The sequence below is a fragment of the Myotis myotis genome, unplaced genomic scaffold (assembly GCF_014108235.1).
Source record: "Myotis myotis isolate mMyoMyo1 unplaced genomic scaffold, mMyoMyo1.p scaffold_m19_p_8, whole genome shotgun sequence".
In the NCBI taxonomy this organism is placed as follows: Eukaryota; Metazoa; Chordata; class Mammalia; order Chiroptera; family Vespertilionidae; genus Myotis; species Myotis myotis.
Window position 1 is genome coordinate 41,883,339 of NW_023416390.1, and position 14,525 is coordinate 41,897,863.

General features: G+C 39.7%; 2 protein-coding genes across 8 annotated transcripts in view; one reads left to right on the forward strand and one right to left on the reverse strand.

Moving 5' to 3' along the window:
• NFE2L2 (nuclear factor, erythroid 2 like 2) overlaps positions 1-14,111 on the forward strand; it is a 36,089-nt gene extending 21,978 nt beyond the window's left edge. For all 3 annotated transcript variants that reach the window (XM_036318912.1, XM_036318914.1, XM_036318913.1), the window contains exons 2-5: positions 8,945-9,211; positions 9,867-9,956; positions 11,906-12,094; positions 12,491-14,111. In XM_036318912.1, the coding sequence (XP_036174805.1) occupies positions 8,945-9,211; positions 9,867-9,956; positions 11,906-12,094; positions 12,491-13,711 (1,767 nt within the window). In that variant the 3' untranslated portion in view covers positions 13,712-14,111. The remainder of the gene's footprint in view (positions 1-8,944; positions 9,212-9,866; positions 9,957-11,905; positions 12,095-12,490) is intronic.
• The window catches only part of HNRNPA3 (heterogeneous nuclear ribonucleoprotein A3), a 42,478-nt gene that overhangs the window by 13,525 nt on the left and 14,428 nt on the right, over positions 1-14,525 (reverse strand). The window contains exon 11 of one of the 5 annotated variants that reach the window (XM_036318916.1): positions 2,703-2,923. The exons of the other annotated variants lie outside the window; for them this stretch is intronic. The gene's annotated coding sequence lies outside the window, so the exon portion shown is untranslated. Of the gene's footprint in view, positions 1-2,702; positions 2,924-14,525 lie in introns of those variants that run through there. 5 annotated transcript variants of the gene reach the window in all.

Here is a 14,525-nt window from a genome sequence, read left to right on the forward strand (position 1 = left end):
CGGCTTGTATGTCATATGTGAAAATTAACACCGTTAATTTTTTTAAAAATATATTGTTATTGATTTTAGAGAGGAAGGGAAAGGGAGAGAGAGATAGAAACATCAATGAGAGAGAATCATTGATCAGCTGCCTCCTACATGCCCACACTGAGGATCGAGCTGCACCCCAGGCATGATGTGCCCTGACCGGGAATCAAACCAACCATGACCTCCTGATTCATAGGTTAACACTCAACCACTGAGATACGCCAGCTGGGCAACACCCTGTTAATTTTAAAATGCTTTTAAACAAGATTTGCTTATAATGAATTAACAGGTTTTTTGTTATTCACTGTTATTTTTAACAAATTTTAGCAAATAGGCCATATGTTGGAAAAAAACACTATAGTAATTTTACCGGCATAAATAAATATTACATATCTACAACTGTAGTCTACATATTTAAATCCAAGAGTCCCCACTCCTAAACAATGTTCTGCGAATGATTAACACGTGATTACACTGAATTGAGGGCAGTAATTGGTTCCATTGTCACGTGGTATGATTTTCTGCAGCAGTTTTAACCACTGCCAGCCGAGTGCCAGCCAATATTCCAACTTGCACTAAGCCGAGCCCCAGCCAGGGGCATATGTTTACTCCTGGTGACTGGTGAATGCATGCATTTACTAGACCTATTCAGTATAAATTTAACATTACTGTAATACATATAGAAAACTTTTCTATGAAATTAAACTTTTCATACATAATTGATTTTAATTATACAAATATGTCTACATAAAAACAGGTACACAAATTTGTCAATTTTTTTAACATACACATTCGAAGAACCTACTTTATTATATAACAGACTTTCGACTTCAATGGATTTCCCCTCCCCTGAATTATTCAGTCCATTATATCGAGGTTTTACTGTAGTGATAACCCATACATAAATCCCTTGAGAGCTAGCAGCAGTGTCCTGCTGAGATAGATACTAACCAACAAGAAATGGCTCTATTGCAGTGATTTTCAACCAGTGTGCTGCAATAATTTTTAAAACATTCAATACCTGACTATTTAGTCATGGGCACTGACCTCTTTTCCCTTAAATTGTCAAATTAAAAATAGATAACAGCCAACACAATAGCTGTCTGGTATGAATGAATCTAAATTATACCTATTATTTTTGTAAGATTGCCAAAAAGTATATTTTTGGACGTGCCACAGAATTTTAGTAATTAATTTATGTGTGCCATGAGATGAAAGAGATTGAAAATCACTGCTCTATTAGAATCCAGGTATGAAACCTATGAAACCTCTCATACCTGAATTCTAATAGAAACGTCACATCCATGCACTTTTGGTCGCAAGTGGGATCACCTACTATTTTGGAAAGTAACTTTCTGATTTATTTTGGGCTCACTGCCTGTGTGTGTCTTGGGAAAATAAATAATCCAAGTTCCTATTCTGAGTCACTTTCCAGTCTTGCTTTATCTTTGCATCAGGCTTTGCAGTTTGCAGACAAATGTAATGGGTGAGTTCCAGTAAACTGGCGGTATCATATTTCTTGGATTGAATCATTGCTAAGAAACTTGTTTTTGAACAGGAAGCAGCCCATGAAAGTGTACAGAGTAACATGTCAGACGGAGGAAAATTCTTGTTGAAAAACAAAAGGGCAGCAGGATGGTTTACAACCAGGGAATAGCAAATTTGTGATCTAGGGTTTTCATTTGTTGAATAATTCGTTTCTTGGTGTATGTTTGAGAATTTTTATGCTGTTAAAAATCTCTAGTTGTTGAAGGTTAGGGAAGTAATCCTTAGACTTATCTAGAAGGAAAACTTGGATTAGTGGTAACTTTTACTACATTAGGAGTCTCTGTTGACATACATAACTAGTTGCTAGGTCAGTTATTTTTTAAAATGGAGCTGTAATTACACAGAAACAAACCTGGTGACATTTACATTTGACCTAGATGGTCAGAAGGTCTTTCCATCGACAACATTTGTACTCTATATTTTTTTGGGGGGAAGGGTGAGAAGGGGAGAATCAGGGAGATTTCTTAGTTTATTTATTTTTAAAATGTGCTTTTTTTATTATTGATTTTTAGAGAAGAAGGGAGAGGGAGAAATAGAAACATCAATGAGAAAGAAACATCAAGCAGCTGCTTCCTGCACGCCTACTGGGGACCGAACCTGCAGCAGGCATGTGCCCTGACCAGGAATGAACTGGTGACTTCTTCATGCATGGGTCAATGTTTAACCACTGAACCACATTGGCCAAGCAATCTTAGTTTGTTTAATTTATTGGGGTGATGCTGGTTAACAAAATTATGCAGGTTTCAGCTGCATAATTCCACAACACATCATCTGTACATTGTATTGTGTGTTCACCACCCCAAGTCAAGTCTCCTTCTACCACCATTTATTCCCCCTATACCCTCTTCCACATCCCCCCGTGATTTTTTTGTTTTTAATCACCTAGTTCACAATTATTGAAACAATATGTGCAAAAGTTAAGCAAATAAATCCAGTGGAACCAAAAGTAGTTGAATGTTGGATAACTATAAAGAGTAAGCTGTCATCTGCCCTCTCTAGAATTCTCATGGAGAAAATGATTGGCATTGTGTTGTGTACTTTGTAATGAAACAGTGGGAGAGAAGCAAAGAGAAGTAAACGGGTAGATAAATATTTATAAAGCATAATGGTCATCAGCGAGATAGGTATATTTTAAAAATACACTTGCTTGGTGTCATTTTACTTTATTTAGTAAGGATTATAACTGTAAAGAATAGCCTTTTGAATCAAGGAGAACTTTCTTGTTTTACAAATTCTGCAAAATTCAGGCATGCCTTCAGTTGTTTTTGTAGGCTATAGCTTTTCATTTGGTGTGGTAGGATATGATTCATGTTCCATCCGGTTTTGCTCAAAAATACTTGAGTAGCTTCTATGGAAAAAATATTAGATCAGATTTAACTTTTAAGTAAATAATCTAACAACCTGGGCATAATACAAAGACTGAAATGTGTGGAAAAAAACATTACCATGTATAACTTAGACTCTGAATGGTAGTGATTAATATTTGGATGACCAGATCTCAAAGGAACAAACTAAGATTTAGCCTGACTGGCATGACTCAGTGGTTGAGCATCGACCTATGAACCAGGAGTCACTGTTCAATTCCTGGTTGGGGCACATGCCTAGTTTGAGGGCTCTATCCCCAGTGTGGGGCGTGCAGAAGGCAACTGATCAATGATTCTCTCCCACCGATGTTTCTATCTCTCTCTCCCTCCCCCTTCCTCTCTGAAATCAATAAAAAAATGTTTTTAAAAAAGATTTATTTTCTTAATGAAAATACATGATTTTAAGAAGAGATAACATGAGATATTGTCCTAACCCTTATACTATAGCCCTAACCGGTTTGGCTCAGTGGATAGAGTGTCGGCCTGCGGACTGAAGGGTCCCAGGTTTGATTCTGGTCAAGGGCATGTACCTTGGTTGTGGGCACATCCCCAGTAGGGAGTGTGCAGGAGGCAGCTGATTGATGTTTCTCTCTCATTGATGTTTCTAACTTTCTATCCCTCTCCCTTCCTCTCGGTAAAAAATCAATATACATTTTTTAAAAACCCTTATACTATAAAATTGGAAGTGAGGATCAGTTTTTATTTTCTGTTTATGAAGTTAGTAATCTGCAATTTATTTCTAGCAGTTTATTAGTGAAATTTACTTTTAGAAGGAAACCTCCCACCACTTTCCTGCCATTCATAGGACAAAATAGAATATGGGAGACGGAAAGAAAGAAAGGATATTGGAGGGTGCAGGTCCCATTTACACATTTGAATGTATGATAGTAACCATTTTATTTTTCATTTCAAATACTTTCCAAACCCTCTGTTTAGTGAATTGCTTTAATTTAGGAGAAGGTTGTGATATCTTTTCTGGTATTTTCACTTTTGCTTTATTTTTTCTGATTTTGGGAGGATTTTCTGAGCATGCTAAGTGCTGGTTTGTTCAAGGCACTAAAATTGGCTTGCAAAAAAAACTATTTAATATGGCATTCTGTGTTCAAAGCCTTTCTTATTTGTTTATCCTGGAACAAAGATGTTTGTTTTAAAGTGGTTCGAGTTAATTGTCCAACTTCAGATTTCCCATAAAACATGTAACAGATTATCCTGATGGCAAATGATGATATATATGTGTTAAATATGAGTATTTCTGTTGACCAGGTGGTGATTTCATGTGAATTATTGAACATTTATGTTTCTTTTTTTTCTTTATTAAGGTATTACATATGTGTCCTTATCCCCCCTTTATCCTTCCCACCCCCACTCATGCCCTCACCCTGTGTTTCCTATTAAACCGTCTTTTGTCTAAGACCAGTTGGTAACATCATTTGGGACACAGTCAGGTATCACTAAAGGACAACAGCAAAAGTTCAGACACTAAGTGGCTGCAGCATTGGCTCCATGTGGCATGTGAAAGTTCACAGCCAGCGCCTGCCTTGCCCTTGGAAAGATCTTAAGGAAGTACCTGTTGGGATGCTGTACAAACCATCCCCCTCCTTTCCCTTCTGTCCCCAAACCCTTCTTATCTGCCATTTTGCTTGGCGCTTGGAGGGGAAAGGACAGCTGTACTTCCTCAGTGCCTGGGATTTACGTGCAGAGCGGTTTCAGTTCTTCCTTAGGCACTTCCCTTCCCCCGACCAGTGTCATGTTGTTTGTTGCGGGCTCCACCCAGACTGTTTCCTTTTCGATGGTGCTCAGCTTTGCCGGGATGGGTCATTTGTGGGAGAAGTCATGTGTCTAGTCACAGGGCTCCTTATAGGAAACACTCACTGCCTGTTAAGTGAGCATAGGACACACACAGTCCTGAGCCTGTGGGACTCCCTGGCTCTGAGTCTTGGGTGGACAAACAGTTCTCATTTTCAACATAAAGCTTTGAGTATTTCATACAGTATCAGATCCCTGCAGATGTTTTTCTTCTGAAATTTGGGCAAAAATCTGAGTAACACAGTATTACATATTAAGGCTATGACAAGAAACCCATTGTTGCTGCAATCTAGATTTGAGCAGAACTGTTAGTTTTCAAAAGCAGGAGTTTTCTTCTAGAGACCTTTCATAGCAAAACTAAACATTACATAAAAATAAACACAAACACAGAGGAAGCCTCTGAGAACACTTTGAAACCTGTTCGGGGCCCATTGTTATCGCAATGAAGGTTGCCCAGGTGTCACTTGAAACATCTTTTGGTGGCATTCTTGGCGGACACAGTATGCTAGGGCTACAGGAGTCCTCTGTCCCCTGTGGTCCTCATTGTTTGAGATCAGATATGAGAACAGGTGCTCAGGAGCCGATCCAGATGATACTCATTTCATGGTTTATTTTTCCTGTCCCTTAATAAGGATTCATCAAGATGTCCTTTCCTGATCACATTATGGAAAATTTCAGATTTCAGACCTTCCCTGAGGAACCAGATAGCTTCATTACTTTGTTATAATGAAGTTGTGGAACTCACTATAGTTAGGTCCACAACTTGATTATCCTATAGCCTGGAGTTTGGTTTCACTTATAGCTAGTAGCAGGACTCACCACTGTCAGCATGCATAACAGTATTTGCATGTGCTTTACATTTATAGAGTCCTTTCACATGTTTCATTTGATCCAATATCTGTATGATCAGGGGTGGGAATGAAATAATTATATTAAATTTATAGCTAAACCATATGAACCCACTCAAGACATCTCATCTGGTGGGAAGGGGAAAAAAAGGAAAAATAGAGTGATTCAAACTCTTGGTGTGATTGTCGCTAATAATTTGTGAGTGAATTACATTTGAAATTTTCCTCCAGCCATTCTAGGGATACTTTGGAATAGTCAGATTTGTGAGTTGTTTCCAACATAAATTGCTTAAGTGCTCTTTGAGTTCTTTTATGAAAAGTCAAAACTGGATACAGCCCTAGCTGGTTTGGCTCAGTGGATAGAGTGTCAGCCTGCGGACAGACTGAAGGATCCCGGTTTGATTCCAGTCAAGGGCACATGCCCAGATTGTGGGCTTGATCCTCAGTGTGGGGCATGCAGCAGGCAGCCGATCAATGATTCTCTGTCATCACTGATGTTTCTATCTCTCCCCCCCTCTCCCTTCTCTCTGAAATCAATAAAAATATATATTTTTAAAAACAACCTGATACTGGTTCTTATCCTGGGCTCTTTTTATTTTTTTAACCCTCACCCGAGGATATGTTTTTATTCATTTTCTGTAGAGAGAATGGAAGGCAGGGAGAAACATTTATGTGAGAGAAACACTGATTGGTTGCCTCCCATATCTGCCCCAACAGGGTCTCGAACCCACAACCTGGGTATATGCCCTGACTGGGAATCAAACCTGCAACCCTTCAGTGCACAGGGCGATGCTCAACCAGCTAAACCACACAGCCAGGGCCTGGGACCTCTTAACAAGGAGAAGCCCCAGGCCTAGGCAGTCTGGGGAAAGTGAGGGGGGATGTATGTGTCAGAGTGGTCCCTGGGCGCTAGGACAAGTACAGTATTTGGTTTCTCTTTTATTGATCTTCTGAATAGCTCACTGCACATTCTGCATCAGTTTTTGAGATTGGTAGGAAAGGTACTGCCTATTTTATACGGACTAGGATTCAGTTGAGATTGTGAGATCATGCATTTTAGTGCTAGCATTTAGTAGATGTAAAAGTCTAGATAAGATGTTCTGATGTATCTAGATTCACTAAGAAGATATGACCCAACCTAACCGAAATTTTACCTTGGCCTTTGTCTTTCACATGACCTTTGGGTAGACATGCCCATTAAAATGGAAACAAATTATTTTAAAATGGAAATTATTCCAATGATTTATGTTAATGGGGAGCTCACTGAGAAGACAGCCATGAAAGCTTCTACATTGCTTATTTTGTTGCTTGTGGCCAGGAAAATGATCCAGGTGACATGTCTCAATCCAGCCTTTTGTAAACTGGCCACTTCACACTACCAAAATGTCAAAGCAAAGTATCTGAAACAATGGATTGATTTATACCCTTTCCAATTTAGGAACCACTGGCCAGTGATCAGATTTTTAGTGCAGGCTAATAGTTTAAAAAGCATGAGTCAGTCCCTGATTGCAGCTGCCCGGTGCATGTCCCTCCCAGCCACTTTCTTTCTAGTAGTCTCCCTTCTCTCTCAACTTCATTATTCTTATCTGTAAAGTAGGGATATGTTACCTTTATGTGATTGTTCTGAGGACTAGTTTGTATATGCAGAATACTTAGAACAATGCCTGACATATAGAAAGTCCTTAATAGATTTCAGTTTAAACAGGTTTATCCTAGCCAGTTCTAAAGACTACAGGTGTTGCTTTAACTATACCTACCATGTGTTTTTCAGGAGTGGGGAACCTTTTTTCTGCCAGGGGCCATTTGGATATTTATAACATCACTAGAGGTCCGGTGCATGAAATTCGTGTACTTGGAGGGGGGTGTCCCTCAGCCCAGCCTGCACCCTCTCCGATCTGGGATCCCTCTCACAATCCGGGACTGCTGGCTCCCAACCACTCGCCTGCCTGCCAAGCCTGATCACCCCCTAACTAATCCCCTGCCAGCCTGATCGACACCTAACTGCTCCCCTGCTGGCACGATTCCCCCAACTGCCCTCCCTTGTCGGCCCGGTCGCCCCCAACTGCCCTCCCCTGCAGGCCTGGTCACCCCAACTGCCCTCCCTCTCCTGCAGGTCTGGTTGCCCCCAACTGCCCTCCCCTGCAGGCCATCTGTGGCAGCCATCTTTTAACCACATGGGGGCAGCCATCTTGTGCGAGGGTGTGATGGTCAATTTGTATATTACCTCTTTATTATATAGGATTCTTGGGCCATACAAAATTGTCAACTTAAAAAGCCTGCTATATTTGGCCAAACAGTTAATTAAATCACTCCTAATGCCTTGTCAGGGCCAGACCAAATGATTTATCAGACCTTATACAGCCCAAAGGCTGGATGTTCCCCACTGCTGCTATAGATTATACTGTTTAAGGCTAGAATGGCCCTGCCAGTGTGGCTCAGTGGTTGAGTGTAGACCTATAAACTAGGGAGGCATGGTTCGATTCCCAGTCAAGGCCTGGTTTTATAAATCAAAATAACCATCCCCTCATTGCAGGATTCTCCCATTATCTTAAACTTAATGCCATCTATCCTTCCCTGGAGCCATGTTTTGTGGTTGTTTTTTTTTTAAAGAGGGTTATTTACGACTTCTTAGGAATAAACCTAGTGGGCAGTATCCCTTTCCCAACTTTTTTGGTAGTCAACAGGCAACCCCTTGTTTCACCCATGTCACAGGATTGCCTTTAGCTAAGACTTTACCAATTTGTTCATGTCTCAGGAGGTAAAACTGAAGTCAAGGTGAAATTGTTTTAATAAGTGAGCCACAGCAGCAGAGTAGCAAAAAATGATGGGGGCAAAGATAAACCAATGTAGGAAAAATAAGAATAGTAATACTAGTATTTCAAAAATGCTAGACTGACAACTTGTTTGGATTTTTTTCCTCCTCTTAACTGGACATCTGCTAAGCAAGTTTAGAAAAAAATTCTGTGTATTCAATCCATATAAGCACTCTAATGGCCTGGCGTGCTTGATCTAATTTCTGCATTCTACATTCTGGGATGTCTTTTAATTTGGAACTTTAACTTGCAACATCTGTTAACTTTGCTCTTTCATGATCTCATCATCACCCAGTCATTAATAATCCAAGTAAGAAATGATTAGAATGGATGGCTGTGTTTGTAGATTATTTATTGTTCTTTAAGTATGGAATTAACTGTGCCCTTCCAAAACATTGGATCTATGTTCCCATTCAGATTTTGTTTGTAATTGCCCCACTACCCATCATCAATGGTATAAGGTGAATTTTGTGGTATCTGCTATTTTAAAACCATCTTAACCATGGTCTCTGTCCTTCATTTTTTGTCTTGAACATAGGACATGGATTTGATTGACATACTTTGGAGGCAAGATATAGATCTTGGGGTGAGTCGAGAAGTATTTGACTTCAGTCAACGACGGAAGGAGCATGAGCTGGAAAAACAGAAAAAACTTGAAAAGGAAAGACAAGAACAACTCGAAAAGGAGCAAGAGAAAGCCTTTTTCGCTCAGTTACAACTAGATGAAGAGACAGGTGAATTCCTCCCAATTCAGCCAGCTCAACATATCCCATCAGAAACCAGTGGATCTGCCAACTACTCTCAGGTACCGAGTACTCAGTTCTTGGAAAGATAGCAGGGTTAAGGGAAAACATTGACTCAGGAGTTAACACATCTGTATTTGAATTCCAGCTTTGCCTTTCACTATGTCTTCATGACTTTGTCAAGTCATTCCCAACCTTGGCCTTCTGATGAGTTCAATACTTGATTTACCTCACAGAATTTTAAGGATTAGGAGGACATAAATCACATGAAAGAGCTGTGTAAGCTATAGCAGCATCATGGAGGATCAGGCTGCAGCGGTGGTGGTGGCAGCAGTGGAACCAGTAGTAGGGATTACTTTGGCACCAACTGTGGCAGGCACTGACTGTCCTAAAGCACCTGACATACTGATTGATTTAATCAATACAACGATTATCTGAATTAGGTACCATTATCCCCATTTTCTCTAAAGACGAGCAATTAAAGCTCAAAGAGGTTAAAAACCTTCCCGGGCATTAAAGAAATTGGGGGAGCCCATTTGAACCCAGTCAGTCTGGTTCAATTCTCTGCTCTTAATTATGACACTAAACTGATTTCTGAACTAAGAAATCTGATTTGAACAGATGTAAACATTTTCAGAACATCAATTATGAACCTTTAACCTAGGAATGGAACATTAAACAAATTGTTTTCCCTTTTTGTCTTTCGCTTTTATCCAGGTTGCCCACATTCCCAAACCAGATGCTTTGTACTTCGATAACTGCATGCAGCTTTTGGCAGAGACATTCCCGTTTGTAGAGGACAATGAGGTATGTAATATTTGATTCACAGCAAAATTCACAGCTATATCTGATATATCCTATATGGGTCCCTTTAATGTCTCTCCATTTTTTAAAAAATGAAAAACTTCTTAGGATGAAATTTGTCAATGAAACCTTAGTCTATATGTAACTTTACAGATCCCCACACAATACAAAACCCAAAACGTTTACTGTTGCACAGCCAGAAGCATGGATTAGCATAACCATGGAACTAAGTAACACATTTGTTATAAGTACTAAAAAATAAATTTTGGTGAGTAGGCAAGCAGAGTAATACACTAAAACTTGTTTAACAATTTTTATAAACCTATTATGTTTGAAGCACAAAGATACAGCTTCATCTTCCCAAAAGCAGCCAGAGGTAACCTCTGAAAATGGTCCACTATTCACTTGACCTAGAAAACCCCACAAAATCATGCATATCAAGAGGTTCGAATTTTGTCAATTCTAAAGGAAACCCCATACCCACTAGCAGTGACCCCTCCCCCCATCTTGCTCATCTATTTGAGCTCATATCTAAAACAAAGCAGGAAAAAGACGTTGCAAATGTACGTCTCTCGGGACACGTTTCTGTTCTCATTGCCTGTGATGCTGATTGCAGGCATCCGCCGCTACAGAGCGAGTATCTCAATAAAGCCAGTGCTAATCTTTTTGCTGGTGGAGGAAAAAAAAAAAAAAAAAAAAGAGGTTCGAATCTGTGTGTTCACTTTAAGAACACTCGGGAAAACTGCCCAGGCCATCAAGGATATGCATATGTGAAAAGCCACCAAGTATCTGAAGGATGTCACTTTACAGAAGCAGTGTGTGCCATTCTGTCGTTACAATAATGGAGTTGGTAGGTGTGCCCAGACCCAATAGTGGGGCTGGACACAGGGTTAGTGGCCCAGAAGGAGTGCTGAATTGTTGCTGCCCATGCTTAAAAATGCAGAGCCCTGGCCGGAGTGGTTCAGTTAGTTGGCATTGTCCAGTGCACCAAAACGGTTGCTGGCTCAATTCCTGGACAGGGTACATTCCCTGACTGTGGGTTCTATCTCCATTGGTGGTCATGCAGGGGCAGCCAATTGATGTTCTGCTCTCACATTAATGTTTCTTTTTCTCTCCTTCTCCCTTCCTCTCTAAAAATCAATAAAAAAAATATTTTTAAATGCAGAGAATAATGCTGAATTTAAGGGTATAGATGTAGATTTTCTGGTCATTGAGCAAAACCAAGTGAATAAAGCTCCCAAGTTATGTCATAGAATTCCCTGCCACACTGAGATAACTCTACTGAAAAAAAAGCAGATTGTTACTAAACCAGCGAGGAGGTTGTACAGAAGAAAAAGGTATCCCAGAAGAAACTGAAGAAACAAAAACTTATGGCCTGGGAGTAAATTCAACATAAAATAAATACTAATCTCTATAATAAAAGCCTAATATGCAAATCAACCGAATGGTGGAACAACTGGTCGCTATGATGAGCACTGACCACCAGGGGGCAGATGCTCAACGCAGGAGCTGCCCGCAGGCCCAGGCCAGCCAAGGCGGGTGCCAGCGGGCACTCCCCTCCCCCCGGTCACCCTGTTAGTCACCCCACAGATCAGCCCTGATCGCCAGCCACTCCTAGGGACCCTACCTGTGCACGAATTTAGTGCACTGGGTCTCTGGTAAAAAATAAAAGCAGGGGAAAAAAAGATACAAATTGAATCCTAAAGAATACCCATTTTCAAGTTTGCCTTCAGATGCATAGGATAACACAAACCAGTAAATAAGTACATTTGGACTCAGATGGGTAAGAAAAAAAGATGTTTCCTTGTATGGAAAATAGGGGTCATAAGTAGTTCTAAGTAGAATACAGAACTGCAGCCAGTTCCAGCTTGAGGTGTTGTGATAGTGTCTTGGAGGACACTCACCCACTGCTGACAGCAGATTCATGAGGATAAATGCCTTGTTGATTTTAGGTTTCTTCGCCTACGTTTCAATCACTTGTTCCTGATGTTCCCAGCCACATCGAGAGCCCAGTCTTTACTGCGCCTAGTCAGACTCAGTCATCTGAACCTGTTGTCCTTCAGCTAATCAGTGATTTAGGTAATATGCAGCAGGACATTGAGCAAGTTTGGGAGGAACTACTATCCATTCCAGAATTACAGGTAACTAAGATCTAAAACAATAAATACCAAAGATGCTATTTTATATTCAGTCCCTTTAAATTAGTCATTCTGGTTATTTATTATTTATATGCCACCTATTTATAGGGATGATTAGAGAGTGCTTTTAAATTAGTCATGAGAGCTGCCCATGCCCACTCAAATGCAGTTTTGTTAGTTAAAGGGGCTGGATGTCCTGAAGTCTGGCCTTAGAAACTCTGAAAATAATACAGATGCTGAGGCATAAATATCTGTTGGAAATGGGTATTTATCTCTGAATTATAGAAAAAAACAGCTTGGAGAGAATGGGGGTGGGGAAGTTTTAACTCAGATATAGATTATCAAGTATTGAAAATATTTAACCTTGATTTACAGAATGTAAACTTATTTTCCATGCAGTGTCTTAATATTCAAAATGACAAGCTGGTTGAGACTAACACGGTTCCAAGTCCAGAAACCAAACAGGCAGACATTGACAACAGTTATCATTTCTACTCATCGATCCCTACACTGGAAAAAGAAGTAGGTAACTGCAGTCCACCTTTTCTCAATGCTTTTGAGGATTCCTTCAGCAGCATCCTCACCACAGAAGACCCCAGCCAACTGACAGTGAACTCATTAAATTCAAATGCCACCATAAACACAGATTTTGGTGATGAATTTTATTCTGCTTTCGTAGAGGAGCCCAGTATCAACAACAGCATGTCTTCCTCAGCTACTTTCAGCCAGTCACTCTCTGAACTTCTCTATGGGCCCATTGATGTTTCTGATCTATCACTTTGTAAAGCCTTCAATCCTGAAAGCACAGCAGAATTCAATGATTCTGACTCTGGCATTTCACCGAACACAAGCCCCAGCATGGCATCACCAGAACACTCAGTGGAATCTTCTGGCTATGGAGACACACCACTTGGCTTCAGTGATTCTGAAATGGAAGAGACAGATAGTGCCCCTGGCAGTGTCAAACACAGTGGTCCTAAAACACAGCCAGTTCAGACTTCTGGGGAGACAGTTCACCCCCCGTCACCATCTCGGGGGCACAGTGCCCCAGTAAGTGATGCCCAGTGTGAAAACACACAAAAGAAAGAATTGCCTGTAAGTCCTGGTCATCGCAAAACCCCATTCACAAAAGATAAACATTCAAGCCGCTTGGAGGCTCATCTCACAAGAGATGAGCTAAGGGCGAAAGCTCTCCATATCCCATTCCCTGTAGAAAAAATAATTAACCTCCCTGTTGATGACTTCAATGAAATGATGTCCAAGGAACAATTCAATGAGGCTCAACTTGCATTAATTCGAGATATACGTAGGAGGGGTAAGAATAAAGTGGCTGCTCAGAATTGCAGAAAAAGAAAACTGGAAAATATAGTGGAACTGGAACAAGATTTGGATCATTTAAAAGATGAAAAAGAAAAATTGCTCAAAGAAAAAGGAGAAAATGACAGAAACCTCCATCTACTAAAAAAACAACTCAGCACCTTATATCTAGAAGTCTTCAGCATGCTCCGAGATGAAGACGGAAAACCTTACTCTCCTAGTGAATACTCCCTGCAGCAGACGAGAGATGGCAATGTATTCCTTGTTCCCAAGAGTAAGAGGCCAGATGTTAAGAAAACCTAGATATGGAAAGATCTGACCTTTTCTGAGCTAGTGTTTTTGTTTTGTTTTGTTTTGTACTATTATATATACTAAAAGCTCCTACTGTGATGTGAAATGCGGAAAAATACTTTATAATTCTATGCAAAATTATAGTCAAAACTAGAAAATAATAAACTTTAAAAGCATTAAACTGTTCTCAGTATGCAGAAATCAGTTTCACTTTAACTGCAAACTTAATTTCTTAGAACACCATTTGGGCTAGTTTCTGTATACCTGTAAATACTACAAAAACTTATTTATACTGTTCTTATCTCATTTGTTACATTCATAGATTTATATGTTTTGACATCTGGCTAAAAGCAAATTGTTGTAAAACTAACCACTATGTACTTTTTTAATAAATATCATATGAACAAAAAAATGGCATTTTTTATTGTTTAGCTCTGGCAAAAATAAAACTGTTTAGTTGAAAAGCTGGTACTAATAAAGGAATACGATTGTTAAATTATTTGTAATTCATTTGCATTTATTCACAGTATTTTCAATGACACTTACGTGGTCACATTTAGGTGTTTTTCTTTTTCAGAATGCTTTCATTGAAAATATGCTTTTTAAAAAAATCCTTATCTGAGGATATTTTTCCATTAAATATATTTTTTTGGTTTGTTTTATTTATATTGGTTTTGGGTTGGTTTGTTTTTTGTTTTTTGGGGGGTTTTTTGGAGAAAGGGAAAGACAGAAACAAATCATTTTTCTGTATTTCTAGAACCAGAAGGAGCTTGCAATGGGGGTACATGCCCTTGACCAGAATCAAACCTGGGACCCTACAGTCCAC